Here is a 19658-nt window from a genome sequence, read left to right as displayed (position 1 = left end):
AAAAAAAAAAAAAAACCAACAAAAAACCACCCAATTTACACTGAGCCCACTCTACTGGGAGTCTCCCTCTTCTGGGAGTCTGGCCCTTGGTCCATGCTGGGCAGATGGTGCCTTCTTGCCTGGTCCCCACTGCTTTGTGTGACCACCTCAGAGGAGGGAGAGCTATTCAAACCTGCATGTGAATTCCCCCAGACTTTATGTCTTTTCCTTTATGCATAAACTTTATCCTTGGTATAATATATCACTGCAATAAATCTAAGCCAAGCATACAACTGTATGTGGAATCCCACAAAATCTTGTGGAAAACCTCTGGATTGGGGATTGTCTTCTGGGTCCCCAATCATTTCACTGCTAGTTGTATCAAAAATATATTTAGGATTATTTTGGTATCTGTATTTTCACGTGAGAAGGGAGGATAGATTTGTTGAAAGCAGCCTGCCCCCTAAAGGAAAGTAACTCATGGACACAAACAACAGTATGGTGATTACAGGGAAGAAGGTATAAAACATGAACTTAAAAAGACAAATCAAATCAAATCAACTCAATAAATTAGAATAAAATAAAAGCAGTTCAGCATTTACATGAAGTGGGTGTGGTTTCTCTTTTGGGTTTCCTTTTTACCTGAATCATAAATTTAAGTCAAACCAACAAAAGAAACATATATGAATATACAATTTAGAGATTACTCTTTGCAAAATATTTAAAAATATAGCTATAGAAAGTGTCTTCAGTCCTGGCTGGGTAGCTCAAGTTGGTTGGAGCATTGTCCTGACAGGCCAAGGTTGTGGGTCCAATCTCTGGTCAGAACACATATAAGAATCAAGCAATGCCTAAGTGAGTGGAACAATAAATTGGTATTTCCCTCTCTCCAAAATCAATAAATAAAATTAAAAAAAAAAAAAAACAAACAACTGTCCTCAGACTATGCACATGTCTAGGTTCTACCTCAGCCTGAGGAAGTGGACTCTCTGAAGATGGACCTAGAAACTGCAATTCCAACACTTCCTTTCAGGTGGGACTTACATACATACATTTTCATTATGAGTCTGGACTCTGATTATGAGAATCATTTCAGGAGGAAAGGTCTCAGGTTCTCATTTCAAATGAGCCCAGTTTTTGGGTCCTTAAGAGCATCAGGTTTCTGACTTGCTAAAGGGCAGGGTACCTCTCAGAACACACTGCATATTCATACTGTCCTCCCATTTCCTGCACACGAATCCATCTTCCCACCTGTGATTCCCACTGGGCGTTGTCTCCAGAAGCACAAGACCACAGAGCTCCTGCCGACTCCCCATTTTGGAGAGAAGGAACATTAGTATCCTGAGACTTCACATACAACATCCGTACCTGAGCTTCCAGGAGCTCCTTCATTAAACAGGTACTTTCAGGACTCAGTGAATTAAACATGCTCTTAGATGGCTGAACCACAAGAATGTCAAACATTCACTTTGCTGAATCTGTTGGGCAGGTCCTTCCTCCCAGGCTCCAGCATCTTCTGAATGCTACACAACTTTGTTGGTCTCAGCAGCAGGCCCAACTGTCACATCAGGAAGCGAAATCCCCACATGCTCTGCTCACTGCTCAGCTCAACCTCAGGGTCTCATATAAATCCTGAAAGTTATGTTACCTAAGCAGTTTTATGAAAGGTAGCAGGTAACTGCCAGAGGGACCCTGGGAAAATACATTCAGTATCTGGTGGTTATCCAAATTCACATACCTGTCTTGCCCCTTCAGATTCTGTTCAGTTGTCTCAGAATATCAAGCCCCTCTCCAGGGACCTAGTGATTTTCTGGAGACAAGGCTTCTGCAGGCCAGGTCCACAGCAGGGGGCAGGTGAGAGGCAACCATACACTGATGTTTCTCTCTCTGTCTCTTTCCCTCCCTTCCCCTCTCTAAAAATAAAAATAGTAATTAATAAGCCTTGGCTGGCGTGGCTCAGTGGACTGAATGCTGGCCTGCAAACCAAAGGGTCGCCGGTTTGATTCCCAGTCAGGGAACATGCCTGGGTTACGGGCCAGGTCTGCAGCTGGGGACTTGTAAGAGGCAACCGCACACTTATGTTTCTCTTCTCTCCTCCCCCAACCCGTCTCTAAAAGTAAATAAATAAAATCTTTTACAAATAATAAAAAAAGAAAATTTGTTTACCCTGAAGTCCCTGGTTATATTTTTTCTTTACCTCTAGTTAGAACATTCCTTTTCTTTAAAAAAAAAAAACAAAAAAACAAAAAAAACAAACCCTATTCCTTTTCTTAGTTTCAAAATTGTTCTCTCCAGAAGTTTCTGCGATGTCTTTTTAACTGTGTTGTTCTCAACTGGTCATGCTGTACAGATTTTACTAATCCTGGATAGTAACTGGCAGGACCTTAAGATTTTCTTTCACTTCTGCAATAATTTCCTTTTCTTTTCTCTTTTTAAAGCAAATCTTACTTTTAATTTCAGTCTATTTTTCTTCTCATAACTTTTAAAAATATAATCTTGCATTTATTTTCCAGTTGTAATTATTTCTGATTCAATTTCCATTTTAAATGTTTAGTTCCTCTGAATATCCGTCCTCCTTGGGCTGTTTTTTGTTTTACCCCAGATGTTTTCTCTTTGATGTTGAAGGCTTTCAAGCCTCTTGCTCCCTGCCTTCCATCCACATTGAAGAAACTATCAGAAATCAGACAGGAGTCTCCATAGATGGTGGAGCTGTTTTAGTGGTACTCTTTGATGGGAATAGGGCAGGAACCAGGTTTTAGTATGAAGGTCCTTGAAATATTAAGGACAGCCCTTGTTCTGGAGCATAATATACCCATTTCCTAGTCTCCAGACCAACTACTTTTTCATAACTAATTCATTCTCTATTTTATTTTGCTCACCCACAGCCAAATACTTTATGCAAGACAAGACGACTAGAAAAGGGGGAGGAAATCTGGAATTTCATGAGCAGACCTTCAATTAATCCTGCTCTCCTGCCACATACCTATGAGCCTGCAACTCTGCCAAGGGGCTGTGACCTCCAGTGCCGCTGCCCTCTCTTCAGTCCTGGCTTCAGCCTTTCCCAAGATGTGCCCCCAAGTGATGCTGCCCCATGCTCAAATCTGCAATCTGCAGTAAGGACCTCTCACATTTTTACCACTGTGGATGTACATTTCAGCCTCTTTTGGGTACACAGCATCTTCCTGTCCCTCATCATTTTTAGGAATGTGTTATGAGGATAAAATCTGATTACGTTTATGTAGCTGTGTGCAATAAAATGATAATAAACACCGTTCTATTCTGAATTTTCTATTCGCTACTACGAGCTTTGACTGAAAGTTTACCTTCTCACATAAACGCATAAACAAACACATTTTAGTGCATATACAAATAACATGCTGCCTTAGGAAATGCTGAGCTCCTGGGTTTTACTGGTAGAGTTTTGATTTAGTAAATTAGGGTAAGCTCGGTAATCTGCAGTTTCAGTATATACTCCAAGCAATTCTGATGTATGTGGTCATCTGATGTCTAGACAAGTTCTAGCAGTGAGCTTTTCCATCTTAATTATTCATAGGGTTTCTCTCCCATGAGTTTTCTCATATTGAATTAGGGATTTACTTTAACTGAAAGCCTTCCCACACTTGTTACAGTTATAGGATTTCTCTCTTACTATGAATTCTCTGATGGCCAGTAAGGCAAGTCTCACACCGGGAATGCCTTTCCACAATGATTACATTTGTAGGGTTTCTCACCAGTGTGTGTTCTCTGATGCATACTGAGAGCTCGCCATCTGAAACCTTTCAACAGTGACTGCATTCGTAAGGTTTCTTCTCTCCAGGATGAATTCACAGATGCACAAGCTGTGATTGCTGCTAAAAAGTTTTCCCACAGTAATAGCATTCATAGGGTTTCTTTCCAGTGTGAATAGTTTTTTGTGTGACAAAAATAGGAGTTATTGCTGAAGGACTTTCCACAATGAGCACAAAAATATGGTCTCTCCAGTGTGAACTCTCTGATGCCCAGTACAGTGACTCTGCCTGGTAAAGGCCTTTTAAAAATGATTACAATCATTAACAGGGTTTCTCACCTATGTGCGTTCTCTCGTGCTTTCTAAGAGCTAACCTACCACTAAAGGCTTTAATGCACATGTTACACTGATAAGGCTTCTCTCCAGTATGTGTTCTTTGATGCACAATGAGGAGGTATCTCTGGCTGAAGGCTTTAACACAAATTTTACACTTATAGGGCTTCTCTCCAGTGTGTGTTCTCTGATGAACAGTGAGGATAGATCTCTGGCTGAAAGCTTTTCCACAATGATTGCATTCATAAGGTTTCTCTCCAGTGTGGGTTCGCTGGTGCACAACAAGCTGTGATTGCTGCCGAAAAGATTTCCCACAGTGGTTGCAGTGATAGGGTTTCTCACCAGTGTGTGTTCTCTCATGTTTTTTAAGAGATGACCCATCACTGAAGGCTTTCCCACACTCAGTGCATTCATAGGGCTTTTCTCCAGTGTGGGTTCTCTGATGTAGAATGAGGTGAGATCTCCACTTGAAACCTTTTCCACAATGACTGCATTCATAAAGTTTCTTCTCTCCAGTATGAGCTTGCTGATGCACAAGAAGCTGTGATTGCTGCCAAAAAGACTTCCCACACTGATTACATTCATAGGGTTTCTCTCCAGTGTGAATCCGTCTATGCACAAGAAAGTCAGAGCTACAGCTGAAAGTGTTTCCACACTGAGCACACAAATAAGGTTTCCCTGCAGTATGACTTCTCTGATGCCTGGTGAGGTGACTCTGCCGGTTACAGAACTTCTCACAATCATTACATTCAAAGTGTTTTCCACCTGTGTGCGTTCTCTCATGTTTCCTAAGAGCAGACCGACCACTGAAGGCTTTAACACACACATTACACTGATAGGGCTTCTCTCCAGTGTGTGTTCTCTGATGCACAATGAGGAGATATCTCCACCTGAAAGCTTTTCCACAATGACTGCATTCAAAAGGTTTCTCTCCAGTGTGGATCTGCTGATGCACAACAAGCTGTGATTGCTGCCTAAAAGATTTCCCACAGTCATTACACTGATAGGGATTCTCGCCCAGGTTAATTCTCTGACATGAAAGGTGAAAGCTCCCAGAGATGACTTTACCACAATGATTGCATTTACATGGCTTCTCTCCAGTGTGTGTTCTCTGTTGTACAAGCTTAGAGCAACAGCTGACAGATTTCCCACATAGATTACATGCATGTGGCTTCTTTCTCGTCTGATTGATATCACAGTCACTAAAAGATGAGGCCATGTGGAAGGCACTGCATTCCTCCTCACATCCAGGATATCCAACAATTACTTCAGGTTGCACAAAGTGTTTGTCACACTCATACTGGCTTTCTCCAAAATGCACTGGTTGGTTTTCATTCAGAGACATGCTATGGTTAATGACATTTCCATAGGCCTTACAATCATTACTGTTCTCTGATGAAAATATTCTGTTATGGAAACGAACAGAGGTACCATAGTTCAAAGAGTCACTTCTGACAGTATATTCATGAGGCTTTTTATCTTCCTTTCCAACATTTGCAAGTTTATGCAAGTGAATATTTTGAGAAAAGGCTCTGGCACTTTCAAGATATTCACAGGGCTTCTGATTGGTCCAGCTTTTCCGATGATTGACAAAAACTGAACTCTGTTTCAACTGTTGAACCTGTGAGTCAAGCTTGTGGAAATGTGTTTTTGCAGGTAATGCTGGATGTAGAAGGCTTTCACTCTGACAACCTCCCCCAAGGTCACGCTCACAATATCCCTCTTGAGCAAACTCCTCCAAGGTAAGTACAATTTGACTCAAAGAGTCCTCCTGCTGCTCCCCTGCCTGGCCCCCCCAACCCTGCACAGACCAGGGGCCCTGTACACAGCATTTCATATTTACGTGGAAGGATAGCTCTTCCACAGCAGTATCCTCTTCAGAAGGTAACTCCTTCTTTTCAAGTGTAGTCTTCCAGTCTGAAAGAAATCCAAAGTGCCCGAATTACTGTAGAAGCCTTAGAAGGGGGTGGGGCAAGAAAAACACCAAGTATGAGAGGTGTCGCTGGGTTTGTTTTGAATCCACGGACTGTAATTTCACACAGGATATAAAGAGTGGGATGGATCAGTAAATAGGGAATCAGTGATAATGTACAAAAAACAAGCAAAGGTAATGAGATAATCCAGGAGAACTGGTCTCCAACGAGGGAGCAGAGGAATAAGAACAAGCACAAGAACATAAAGATTAAAGGAGAAATCCACAGAAAGAACTGAGTCTGAGGGTATATGGACCTCAATAAACACAAAAGATACCTATGTCCAGTTACTGGGACCTGTGAATATGGTACTGTATTTGAAAAAGGATCTTTGCATAACTGCTGAGTCTTTTTTTTAGGTTGTTTTTTCACTGCTTTATTAACTTTACATTTTTCCATGCAAATGGATGAAACTACTGTCGACAGAAACTTAAGACTGTGTGCCAAGGCAATCTCCGATTAGAAGTTGGTGACACAGAACCCACTTTACACATGGAAATTACATACGGTTCACAGCAAATTGATCAGTAAAGGCTTATCAGGAAATGCAAGGAAAAAGAAAACAGTGGGGATCACAGTATCAATCTCATGAAAAATGACAGGAATCAAGGCATAAGGCAAAATTCTACATGCCAGTCATGGTGATCAGAGAGCTCCCCCATGAGCACACGCAGACAACTCCTCAACTGCAGCTCCCTAAGTTTTCTCCTGATTTCTCTCATCTCCTCCATGAACATTTTCATATCATCTCCATCTCTACCCATCCTAGCATTGACCTGCCAGCGGGGTATGGCCCATTGGAAGTTAGGGGCCAAACGGTGAGCCTGTCCCCATCTATTATTTCCTGCAGGCTGGTGGCCCTTTCCACTTTATAAAGGGTGGTCTTCCTCTCCACTCTGCATGCGCTGCTCCATTTCTTCGTTTTCACGGTGCATATTTGTCATATTTTTTTTCCTTGTTGTTTTTCTGGGCCTATCCTTGCTGATTGCTCCTCTTCCTGATTCTCACCACAAGTGCACTGCCACAACACTTGGACCAGCAGACCTTCTCCTCTTTCCCCGGCCAGTTGCCAGCCTGCACTGCGCAGGGCAGTGGGGAGCTGGTACCCAGAAAACAGAACTGCTGAGTCTTGAGATGGGGAAATTATCTGGCTGTAAATGTCACAAGTGACCTTCTAAGATAGAATTAGAGGAAGATTGAATGAATACACACAGATAAGTTAACATAAGCACAGAGCAGAAATATAAAGATGTTGGACTTAAGAGACTGAAGTTATGCGGGCAAAATCCAAGGAATGTCACAGCCACCAGAACCCAGAATAGACGAAACAGATATCCTCCAGTGGCCTCCTGAGAGAACATGGCCCCGCTGGTACTGTTTCAGCTTTCTGGCCTCCAAGAACTGTGGGAGAATAAATTTTTGTTGTTTAGTTTTTTCTATTTTTCAAAGATTTTATTTATTGTTTAGAGAGAGGGAAAGGGAGGGAGAAAGAGAGGAAGAAACATTGATGAGAGAAATACTGATTGGTTGACTCTTGCATGCGCCCCAACTGGGGACCTGGCCTGCAACCCAGGCACGCACCCTGACTGGGAATCAAACTCACGACCTTTTCGTTCTCAGGCTGGGCACTCAACCCACTGAGCCATACTAGTCAGGGCTAAATTTGTGTTGTTTTAAGCTATCCAGCGGCAATTTGTTACAGAACCCTCAGGAAACTAATGCAGGATCTTAATTTGTACCTCAATCTAGATTACTGACTCAGAATCTTAGCCTATTTTCTAATTTTGAATCTTTTAAAAAAAGATTTTATTTATTTATTTTTAGATAAAGGGGAAGGGAAGGAGAAAGAGAGGGAGAGAAATATCAATGTGTGGTTGCCTCTCATGAGCCTCACACTTGGGGACCTGGCCCGCAACCCAGGCATGTGCCCTAGACTGGGAATTGAACCAGCGACCCTTTGGTTTGCAGGCCCACGCTCAATCCCCTGAGCTACACCAGCCAGGGTTGATTTTGAATCTTAAAACAGGATCCAAACAGCAGAATGACTTACTAGTCATAAGGCACCATTTTTATCACTCCTTCTAGCTGCATAGAGAGATAAGCATTGCTTTAACAATTCCAGAATTGATGCCACAGATTCGTTAGGAAAGCACTGTCATCTGTGAAGCAGTGTGGTTAGCCAGTCCGAACCACAGACTTCCCCAACTGGTGACGTTTGAAGGTCATCTTCCTTCTGGTAAACCAGGAATATGAATGCTTAGCTTGCCAGGTTTACTTTCAGGCATAAATGAGTCAACATGTGAGCCTCACACTGTCTGGCACATAACACACTGACAGCACACGGTACTGCTGACATCATCACTCCTGTTACTGATTCCTCCTTCTGTTGTAGATATTGGGCTCCCAGTGTGCCCAAGCTCCCAGCTTAGGACACTTACTGGGGTCCTCCAAAATTCCCCCTTTGTTGGTCACTCTGTCCATCCCAGTCATGCAGCCACTGGCATCTAGTACCATCAAGGCCTCTGCTCAAGTACCTATTCTTTGCTCTCCATGCCTGCCAAGGAGACAAAGACCCTCCACTTCACAAAAGTATTAAACACACTCCTGGCCATCCCTTGACTTCCATGAGGACGTTTCCCTCATGTCAAAGACCCTCTTTCCTTCTTGGGTAAGGTCTTTATCCACACCCAGCAATCCCTATAACCAACACTGTTCTCCTTCCTGAGACTCTGATGTGTCCATTTGGGGTTTTGCTTTGGAATCCCCAATGATGAGAATGAGAACTTTTTCAAATGAAACAATGACCCAATAAAGGGGAGTGATAGGGTATTTGAGGGCAAGGACAAGAGAAATCTCTGGATGGGTAAGATGCATCAAAATTGTGCCTGGCTGTTGGAAACCGAGCAAAGGAGGTTAAACGTTCCCCAACAGCTTCTCTGTCAAGATCATGAAAAGAGGAAGACAAATTGCAGGTCAGGCAAATAGTAACATGTATGATAGATGGAAGGAAGGCGTGGCCAGTAAACTGAATTCTGAATGACATTTGAGGACCAAGGATAATTACAGATGAGACTTCAGAGGAAGAAATAACAGAGGCTGCAGGTGAGAGTTACAGGATAAGTCGGAGCAGAAACACAAGAGATAAATTCAGTGCCTCCAGGTGATGCAAAGTGAAAGCAGTCCATCAGAAAAGGCCACAGACTGCATTATTCCAACTACAGAACATTCCAGAAAAGGCAGACTAAAGAGACAGTAAAATAATCAGTAGTTGGCAGGATCAGTAGTTGACCCAGAAGGATGAACAGGCAGAGTACAGAGGGTTTTTAGGGCAGTACAACTACTCTGTGTAACACTATAAATGGTGGATACAAGTCATCCTACATTTGTCCGACCCACAGAATGTAAGTTACCAAGAGCGAACTTAATGTAAACTATTGATCACTATTAATAACATAACAATCAATAAAGGCTCATCAATTGTAACTAATGTAGCACAGAATGCAAAATATTAATAGGGGAAATTGTGAATGTGTGGGCTGTGAGGGAAATGCAAACTCTATACATTCTGTTCAACTTTGTGTAAACATGAAACTGCTTTCTAAATAGTCCGCGGTGAAAAAGGTGAAAGGGATTAAGAGTACAAATTGCCAATTATACAAATATTCATAGGGATGTAAAAAAAGTACAACATAGGGAGTATAGTCAAGAATAATGTAATATAAATGTCTGGTTTGAGATATATACTTGACTTATTGGGGTGATCACCTTGTAAATTATATAAATAAATGTTTAATCACTATGTTTTATACCTGAAACTAATACAGTATTAAATGACAACTGTAACTGAAAAATAAACTTTAAAGAAATCTATTATTTAAAACAAAATGACCATGAGAACTAGCCCAATTTACTGGGGTGATGAGCAAATTCTAAATTAATTCTGGTGATGTGAATACACTAAAAACCTTTGGGTACTTTAAATGGGTAAATTGTATCTTGATATAGCTGTTTAAAAAAAGAATTCCAATTAGGCCAACACACTGGGGCATATAAGGAGGCAAGTCTGTGGGATGGGAAGACCTGGGAAGCAGGTCCAGAAGAATAGGAGGAATTTTTCTGAAAGAAGCAGGTGGCTAACATTTCCTAGGATATGTAAGATCTCACCACACTATGGGATCATCTGGAAGTCATGGGACCTTCAAACACACTGGAGGGGAAGAGCAGGCCTAAAAGCGAAGCCTGAGGAGCTGCTTCCACAGTGAACTTATGACAAGGAGCTCAGGCAAGAGGGGTATGAAGGACCTGGGAATTAGACAAGGTGGTGAGGGGTAAAGACCAAAGGGGAGTAGGAAAAAGAAGTAAACCCACGTCAGAGACAGTGGCTGCCTTGCTGGACATGAGGTGGCCGCAGAAAACACCCGAGCAAGCTCCTCATGCATGGCCTCCCTCCGCCTCCAACCTAGGGAGCTCTCTGCCCAACCAAAGGCTCTCACCTTGGGTAGGAGGTTCCTGCTCTGCCCTCCATGGGTCTTCACCATTCTCCAGGCGGGAGATCACATCCAGATTGGGGAGCAGAAGCCCTGGTCAATGGGGAAAAACACAAGACTTAGTGCTCTGCTTGGAGATGAAGACGACTGCATCCTCCGGCCCAGCCCTTGTTCCCTGGGGTCAGACATGGACGGACTAGGAGGGACGTGGAGCCATTCTGGGGAAATAAGTCATAGACCTGCAGTAGAGGCTGACTAAGTAAGCGGCAACACTGGGATCTGCATCCTGAAGGGACCCACTTCCAGACTGCTCCACCCCAGCACAAGCACACCCAGGGGAAGAGCCACAGCGTGGAGTCCCAGAGGCAGAAAGCCCATGCAATGGCAGAGCCCACCTTACCCAGGGAGACTAGGTGGCCACATGTCTCTAGAGTCACGTCACGGTAGAGTGTCCTCTGAATTGTGTCTAGTTGTCCCCACTCGTCACGCGTGAAGCTCACAACCACATCCTTGAAGCTGACAGGTGGCTGAAACATTACCCACGTTACCACGGGGCCATGTCTCCCAGATGTGGAGGTTGAGGGGGCACAGGCCAGCAAAAGGAAGGAGATAGCGTAGGCTGGAGATGATGTCCAGAGAACCCACAGGTTCCCACCTTTGAGTGGTGATCTGATCAGACACTGACCCGATCCACAGCATTTTCACTTCTGAGTCTATCGCTGGTCACACCAGCGATCCCGATTTTCTGTCCTGGGAAACAACAGGAACCCCACACGGAGAACCCCATCCCCTGCTTCTCTACAAAATCGGATTTCAGGGCAGTCAAAGAAGATGTTATAAATCAGGGATGAGCAAATACAGCCTGGGGGACAAATCAAGACTGTGGTGTATTTTTAGAAGGCTAATGCCATGAGCTAGTGAAACTGTTTTTTCCCTAAATTATATGTTGAAGCTCTACCCACCATATGACTGTATTTAGGGACGAGGCCTTTACAAAAGCAAATATTGTTAATGGGGGGTCATAAGGGTAGGGCCCTAATGCGGTAGAATTGGTGTCCTTACAATACAAGGAGACACCAGAGGCTTCTTTCTCTGCTATGTGAGGACACAGAGAAGGCACAATCTTCAAGCCAGGACAACAGTCCTCACCAGAAACTAACCCTGCTGGCACCTTGATTTCAGACTTTTAGTCTCCAGAACTCTAAGAAAAATAAATGTTGTTTGAGCCACACAGCCTGTGACATTTTGTTACAGCAGCAGACAAATATAGCTAAGAATCAATTTTATGTTTTTTAAAAAGCTGTGTACACAAAGAACATGGGACAGAGACCATGTGTGGCCCACAGAGCCTAAGGCAGTTTCCACCACCTGGTCCTTACAGAAAACACTGGTAGAGCTGGCTCTCAATGGAGACTGGCAGGCAAGGGGCCCAACGCTCTGGCCCTGGGTGCCAGGCCCAATTTGGCACCTCAGCTTCGTGACTTAGTAGCTAGACACCTGGACGAGTCCCTGAACTTCTCAGGTGTAAGCTGCCCTGACGTGACCATGAAGACAGCATCCTACTTCCGGCAGTCACACAGGACATGAGGAGAGGAGATATGGCCCAGAGAACCAGATGCAAGTGGCCCATCCGCACAGGGAAGGTGCTTTCTCTGTAGGGAGCCCGTAGGTCTCACCCAAAGGTACGAGGCCACATACCTGTGTGCATCCTCCTGAAGAGGCGAGTGCTATTCCTGGACCCATTTTATAGCTGAGAACACTGAGGGGCAAAAAGAGCCAAGGTAACCTAACTTACCTGAGATAGAACTGGCTGGAAACCCACCTCCATTTCCTCCTCAGACAGGAAGAAGGTGGTGTGCAGAGGGCAGATGTCCTCAGGAGGCAGTGCTGGGGGTGAGGGAACAATTAGGGATTCAGCCCCTGCTCAGTACCCCCACACTCTCGAGTCCACTCCAACCCCAAACAAAGGAGGGGAATGTACCAGTTGAGGGACATTCTGATGGGGTGTGAGGAACAGGGAGGTAGTACTGTGACCACATGGCACTCTTGTCCAAGGCTCTGAGGTCAGCCAAAGTGGCAAGACAACTTTCCGGTGGTGAAATGGGCTCAGCCTGCTCAGGTCTGGGCCTGTGGATCAACCTGGGCTGCCCCGGGCTCAAGGTAAATGCCCAGACACGTGCTGGGGTGTCTGAACTGTGATCCGACACAGATTTCCCTCTGCACACAAATAGAGGGGCCAGTTTTTCCTGTCATTTCAAGAGAATGAATGGGGAAGGTAAAGACAGGGTGTCAAAACAACTGCATGCTTTAAAAACATGCCAATGAAACAACTGGTTTGCAAAAAAAAAAAACCCCAAACAAAAACCCCAAACCCTGCACAACTGTCAAAGAACAGTGATACAGGACCTGGTTTCAAAAACAAAACAAATAAACCGCACAATTTAAATATGACGAAACATCAGTTTCCAAAAATGTGTGAAAAGGGGGTTATGAAAATCCTGAGAACAGCAAATGGCGCTCCAAAAGAGGGGTGTTTTTCCTTCAGGATATTCTGGAGGTGCCTCAATGCTACCCTAGTGCCTGGGGCATTTTAATAGAACAGAGAGCTGAGAAATAAAATCTCACTTATATGGTACTTCTGTGACTAATGAGCAAAGAAGCAAGAATATAAAATGGGGTAAAGACAGCATCTTCATCCCTGACTGCTGTGGCTCAGTGGATTGAGCGTCGGCCTGCAAACTGAAGGGTTGCTGGTTTGATTCCCAGTCAGGACACATGCCCAGGTTGAGGGTTTGGTCCCAAGTTGGGGTGTGTACACGAGGGGACCGACTGATGTTTCTCTCCTGCTCTTTCTCCCTCCCTTCCCGTCTCTCTGAAAATAAAGAAAGTCTTTAAGGAAAAAAAAAAAAAAAAAGCAGTATTTTCAATAAAGGGTGTTGGGAAGCCTGCCAGATACATGCAAAAAAATGAAAGTAGACCAGTTTGTAACTTTGTCTACAAAAATAAACTCAAAAAGAATTTTAAACTTTCTGACACTAGTCAAACCAGTAATTTTTAGATATGTGTCCTCAGGTAAGGGAAACACATGCAACAAAACAAAAAACAAACAAACAAAAAACCGGGATGACATTAAACTATAAAGCTTTTGGCCACAAAGGAAAGCATCAACAAAACAAAAAGGCAACTTACTGAATGGATATAGGTACTTTGTAAATGATATATCTGATAAGCATTTAGTATCCAAAATATATAAAGAATTCATACATCTCAACACTTAAAAATCCAATTAAAAAATGGCCAGAGGACCTGAATTTTTCCAGAGACCAGACATTTTTCCAGAAAGAACACGCAGATGGCCAACAGACATATGAAAAAGATGCCCAATAGCACTTAATCATAAGAAAGATGCAAATTAAGATAGAGTTATCACCTCACACCAGTCCGAATGCCTATCATCAATAAATCAACCAACAAGTGTTGGTGAGGATGTGGAGAAAAGGAATGCAGATTGGTGCCACTATAGAAAACTGCATGGATTTTCCTCAAAAAATTAAAAACAGAACTGCCTTATAACCCCAGTTCTGGATATGTATCTAAAGAAACCCAAAACACTAATTGGAAAGAATTTATGTACTCCCATGTTCCCTGCAAGATTATTTACAATAGCCAAGATGTGGGAGCAACCCAGGTGACCATCGATAGGCTAGTGGACAAAAGTGGTGGTACATACACACAAACGGAATATTACTTGGCCATACAAAAGAATGAAATCTTACCATCTGCTACAGCGTGAATGGACCTAAGTGAAATATATCAGAGAAAGGCAAACACCATCTGATTTTACTTACCTGTGAAATCCAAAACACAAAACAGAAACCAACTTATAGACACAGAGAATAAACTGATGGTTGCCAGATGGGCGGGGGGGGGGATAGGTGAAAAGGTCAAGGGAATTAAGGTGCGCAAACTGCCCTGGCCACGTAGCTCCGTTGATTAGAGCATCATCCCCACATGCAAACTTGTGAGTTCTAGCCCCAGTCAGGGTACATACTGGAGTCAACCAGTGAATGCATCAATGGTGGAACAACAAATTGATGTTTCTCTCTCCCTCTCTCCCATTTCCTCTCTCTAAAATCAATAAAAAAATTAAAAAGCACAAACTGCCCAGTATAAAAATAATCACATGGACGTAAAGTGCAGAATAGGGAATACAGTCAGTAATACAGTAATAACCGTGTATGGGGTCAGACGGGTACTAGACTTATCGAGGGGATCACAGGTATAAAAATGTCTAATCACTATGTTGTGTGCCCAAACCTAATATTGTATGTCAACTATAATTAAAAAAAAAAGCTTGAGTAAAAATTCACCAAGGCTTCGTGACTGAGTAGAAGCCAGGAGCTCTGCAGTCCCTGGCCCTAAGCACACTGTCACCCTGGCTCCCAGTTTTCCCCTGGCCCAGCCCACTGCCCTTGCCCTCTTTCCTGTCATTCTCCATCTGGGGCCCACCTCTCAGCCCCTCACTTGGGTGCTCTGCACAATCTGCTCCAAGCCATGGGATGCCCTCTCTGCCTTCCCCTGCTGGAGTCTGCATCCTGGGTGGTATGAGACTGGAAGGACACCAACACCTATTTCATCTCCTTCCCCTACAGCTGCAAGTCCTGGCTCTCACCTCCCCTTCCAGCCCCTCTCACCATGACCCCTTCAGTGCAGACACACCTCTCAATTTTCACTCCAGTGATGACCTTGGCCTTTTCCACCTTCCTGGCACACATATTCCCCTAAGCCCACACGCTCCCAAGTGGCTCCCTGCAACTTCTCAGAGGTTTTCCTTCTGGTTAAGGCAACTCCTGAATCCCAGTGCCCCACTCTTGCCCCTCACACAGCTGAGCCCTTGACAGAGTGTCTGACATGCCCAGGGTCCCCACACTAAGAAGGCTTCCCAGAACTTTAGATGATGCTCTCTTGTTCTGACACTCCAGCCCATCCCTGGGCAATCTCCTACTTTCTATGTCTATTTCCACCCTCTGATCCTCTTCATTGTCTGGGGAACACCCACTCTGCAGCCAAACTGCCTACTTGGAAAGTCCCAGCTCTATAACTTGCCTCTGTAGGGCCCCTAACCTCTCTGGGCCTCAGTTTCCTCCTCTGTAGACTTGTGGAATAGCAGTTACCTCATCATGCCTCTGTGAGAATTTAAATGAGTTGCATTTATAGAGCTTAATGCCATGTTGACACACAGTATGAGCACGTTTAGTCATGTAGATTATACTTGGACATAAAATTCCCCTTCCATATCTCATGCTGGACACAGGAGAGGGCTGGTCTGGCTGGGGACTGTGCAGGGCTGGGGAGGAGGCTCTTTCTCTTTATGTTTCCAGTTTCTTCTTTCCCTGACTTTGGCGTGGGGTTTCAAGTGCTGCCTCAAGCTTCATGACAAGCCTAAACCTCCCTCCCAGGCTTCTGACACTGCCATTCTCTACTCAACACCGCCCCTCTGCCCCCATGGAATCCTCAACTCAACAGAAGTGAGAGTGACTAGGAATTCCTTTTCTCTTGTTCCGTGACCTCCTTCATGGCTCCTTCTAGAAATAGAGCCCTGGATGGGTAGCTAGGTTGGTTAGAGTGTCATCCTCATATGCCAACGTGGTAGGTTCGAACCCAGATCACAACACGTAACAATCAACTGATGAATGCATAAATAAGAGGAACAACAAAGTGATGTTTGTCTCTAATATCAATAAATATTAAAAAATAAATGGAAACACAGAGTCTTCTCAGCAATTTCCACTCTACTGACGTTCTCCCTTGCACTGAGTTATTTCCACAGTGACATGATTTCACTTCCAGAGTCTCCTTGAAATCCAAGTCCTCATGCAAAGGACAGCTTCCTGTCCCTGCTGACCTCCAGTCCTGCTCACATCCCCAGCCCCTCCTCTCATCCAGCCCCTTACTTGGGGCATTAGCACACACAGCCACTGTAGGCCCCCCTCCCAGATTGGTGTTGCTGATGTTGTTTGCTCTGCCTAGGCTGTCCCTAACTCTTTGTTCACTTGGAAAACAAGTGTTTCTTCAAAGTGAGCACAACATTCACGTACCAGTGGAAGAAAACGTGGCCGTGTTCTGGGACTGGGGTGTCCTCTGGGTTACAGGGTGTGGATGTAAGTAAGGGCGTCCAAACCTATAGAGAACTTTTATAATTTACTTGAGCCAAACAGAGAATACACCTGGAGCATGATCTCAACAGACTGAGAAAATACTTTCCAGAAACGAGTTTGCAACTTTTAAACATTCGGAATTAAAAAGGGACTGTAAGGAAGATTACATAGAGTGGGTAGAAAGCAAGGCAGAGATCGGGGAATGTCTAGCTATTTGACAAGAAGGGGGCACTTCAAAGGTGTGCTAACCTGCTAACCGAGATGCACAGAAACATCGGACAGGGCTGGCTTAAGACAAAGATAAGCTTTTTCCTAAGGAAGGTACAGGCCTGGGGCGTGACTACCTGCCAACACCTGCCCAGTTAGGAATTTATGACCTTATCTCCCCATGAAGTTGTTCTCACAGTACTCCTTTGTCATCCACGAGGCGTAATTCCCCAGACGGCTGCTAGGAGGCTCTTGGCTACCACCAACTGCAGAGAGAGCCTCCTGGGCGTGAGAAGTGTGCTTTAACAGGGAGGAAAGCGGGAGGCACGATTCAAGACTGGGTGGGAGGCCCCAGAACCCCAAACGCCGGCCTGAAATCTTCCACAGCAGCTCTCCATCCCGGGCCTGCTTTGCGGTAGGAGGATCAAGCAGAGCAGCCCCAGCTCCGTCCTACAGCAGAAGGGACTCATATGGGCGCTGCTGCTGGAGGGGCCCCTGCCGGGCCCTGCTCCCTACGGGTTCCTGCAGCCGGAGGGGCTTGATTCTTACAGACCCCTGCCTGGCCCCGCATGAGGAGGTACGCGAGCCAGGCCCGCTGCCTCCTCCGACGCTGCCCAGGTCACTTCGGCCAGATCCTGCAACCCGCCCCGCCCGCTTACAGCGGAGCCTCCCTGCTTTTCCCGCCTGCTTGACTCACCTGAGCGGGGGAGGTAATGGCGGGGTTTCCGGTGGACGGCGGAAATGCGCCTGCTCAGCGCCTCCAACTACAAGTCCCAGAAGGCCGAGCGCTGGAGGCGGTTTCTCGCCCTTATCCTCGCGGACGCGCTTCTCCTCCCAGATCTGAGTCGACGGGCGGACCCAATTCCACTTTTCCGGCGTCCGAGGCCGATGCCTCAGCAACTGGGGCGACCGACGTCGGGAGCGGGTTTCGCGTGCCAACTGCGCTCGGCCTCCTTCGCTCAGGGTCGTTTCCCCGGACCTGCTGTGTGTAAATGAAGACTGCCTGGCGGGTGAGCAGGGCAGCCCGCCACCGTCCCGTGCGTTTGGCGGAGGCTGAAGGGCTGGGCACAAGGACAATGACAAACGTGAAAGACCGCCGCAGGCGCCCTGTTTGCATTTTATCGAGGGTAGAAGTAAGAGGGTGGCTGACTAGAGGGGAGCCCACAGTCTGTTGGGCGCTGGGGAGTCTGCCCCATTGGTCAAGATGGTGGCAAGGGGAGTTTCTTAGACTGAGCGTGTCACAAGCTAGAAAAACGAATGAATAGGGACCCCCCAGTGCTCCAGAAGCTAGAAATATGAGTAGATAGGGTCCCTAGAGCGGAGAAAGCTAAAAAGATTAATGGATAGGGCCCAAGCCTGCTAAAAGCTAGAAAGATGAATGGATAGGGCCCCTGGCCTGCCAAAAGCAAAATTATATGGATAGAAGAAAGAAAGCCCTCGCCTCCCTATCCCTATAAGAACTGGGGGCTTGAGCAGGAAAAGGAGATGATCTTTGAGACAGGAGTTCACCATTCACCCAGGTCGTGCGGCTAAAATCTCTTTTCTTTTCCACCACACCTTCTTCATGAGATTGGCTTTCCTTGTGGCAAGCAGCCGAACCTCCGTTTTGTTCCGTTACAGTCCTATGTGATTGTTTGGGGGAGCCTATTTGTCTCTCTTCCCTTTGCTCCTAAGTAGTACAGGGGCAAACATCAGGGAGGCTGGCAGTTAGTGACCGAGTCTTGACTAACTTGGTCCTATTGTTGCAGAGGTGGTGGGCCAGAGTGGTGCGGGCTTTGTATGTGTATTCAGTCATTGCATTGCATGTAGGATGCAGTCTGACCCACCACCCATCCTTTTGGTGGGAACCACTCCTGCTCTTCTCAGACATCACTCATGGTGAGCTCCTGGATTGTGTTCTTGTGTGGGGGTGTTCCTGTGACTCATCTGGGACAGACCTTGCCGGTTGCTTTACCCAAGACCCACCACTTTCTTACTCGGGTGCTGGTTGCCTGCTAACATGACCCTGCCTTTTGTATATTCTTTCAGAAAGTCTGGAATCTAACTTCCAAAGGGAGAGTCTTGATGGTCTCATGCCTCTTGTGTTTTGTTTGAATTAGGAGAGGGCTTTCTGGCCAAGGGGAAATAAGTGTGCTGCGGGCTTCTGGGGAAGTGTTCCTCCCTCTCAAAAACGGACATAGGGCACTAGTGTGTCCCCTTTTATTCCCTCTGAACATTGTTGTCTGTGTGTAATGTGTGGAACGGAACCACCCTGCCAGCACAACGAATCCAGCCCAAGAGGCAGTCAACATGCTGAGAATGGCAGAGCAGAAAGATGGAAAGGACCACAGTAATGGGGTCCTCCTTGAGTCAACAAATATTGAATCAACTAATATTGCCTATGCTTACCTATGAATGTATTTCTAAAAGAAAATTATTTTTGTCCAGAGTAGGAAAATTTATAGAGAAAGCATAACAGTGGTAGCCTAGGGCTGGGGGAATTTAAGGGGAAATGTGAGTGACTGCTAAATGGGTATTTTGTTTTTGAGGAGATGAAAATGTTCTGAAATTGTCATGATGGTTGTATAACCCTGAATATATTAAAGACCACTGAATTGTACAGATTAAATAGGTGAACTGATTATGAATTATGTCTCAGTAAAGCTGTTTAAAATACATGTTACCAACACCTATTGGAAAAAAAGATAAAATGGGGAGAAAATGAGTATTAAATAACTACAAAATTATTAACACTTAAAACTAGTAGCAGTTGGCTGGAGTGGCTCAGTGGATTGAGCACCGGCCTGTGAACCAT

The 19658-nt window shown here is 45.1% G+C and overlaps 1 protein-coding gene and 1 pseudogene across 6 annotated transcripts; both read right to left on the bottom strand.

The window, feature by feature from the left end:
• Window positions 1–11: 11 nt before the first annotated feature.
• Window positions 12–17586, bottom strand: ZNF544 (zinc finger protein 544). Of its 6 annotated transcripts, none has more exons than XM_045203575.3 (6): window positions 17562–17585; window positions 16598–16680; window positions 12295–12386; window positions 10900–11026; window positions 10506–10592; window positions 12–5956 (listed from the first exon to the last, which is right to left on the bottom strand). In XM_045203575.3, the coding sequence occupies exons 3-6, from the start codon at window positions 12325–12327 to the stop codon at window positions 4029–4031; spliced, it is 2175 nt and encodes a 724-aa protein (XP_045059510.2). In that variant the 5' UTR covers window positions 12328–12386; window positions 16598–16680; window positions 17562–17585; the 3' UTR covers window positions 12–4028. The 6 variants fall into 6 exon arrangements, with proteins under 6 accessions (XP_045059510.2, XP_071075963.1, XP_071075964.1 ...); XM_071219862.1 differs by lacking the exon at window positions 17562–17585 and adding an exon at window positions 17035–17299; XM_071219863.1 differs by lacking the exon at window positions 16598–16680 and having other exon boundaries at window positions 17562–17586.
• Window positions 5994–7309, bottom strand: LOC123480726 (protein BEX3-like; annotated as a pseudogene).
• Window positions 17587–19658: the final 2072 nt, after the last annotated feature.

The sequence above is a fragment of the Desmodus rotundus genome, chromosome 12 (genome assembly GCF_022682495.2).
Source record: "Desmodus rotundus isolate HL8 chromosome 12, HLdesRot8A.1, whole genome shotgun sequence".
Classification (NCBI taxonomy): Eukaryota; Metazoa; Chordata; class Mammalia; order Chiroptera; family Phyllostomidae; genus Desmodus; species Desmodus rotundus.
Note: the sequence above shows the minus strand (reverse complement) of the source record. Positions and strands in the feature narration are given on the sequence as shown.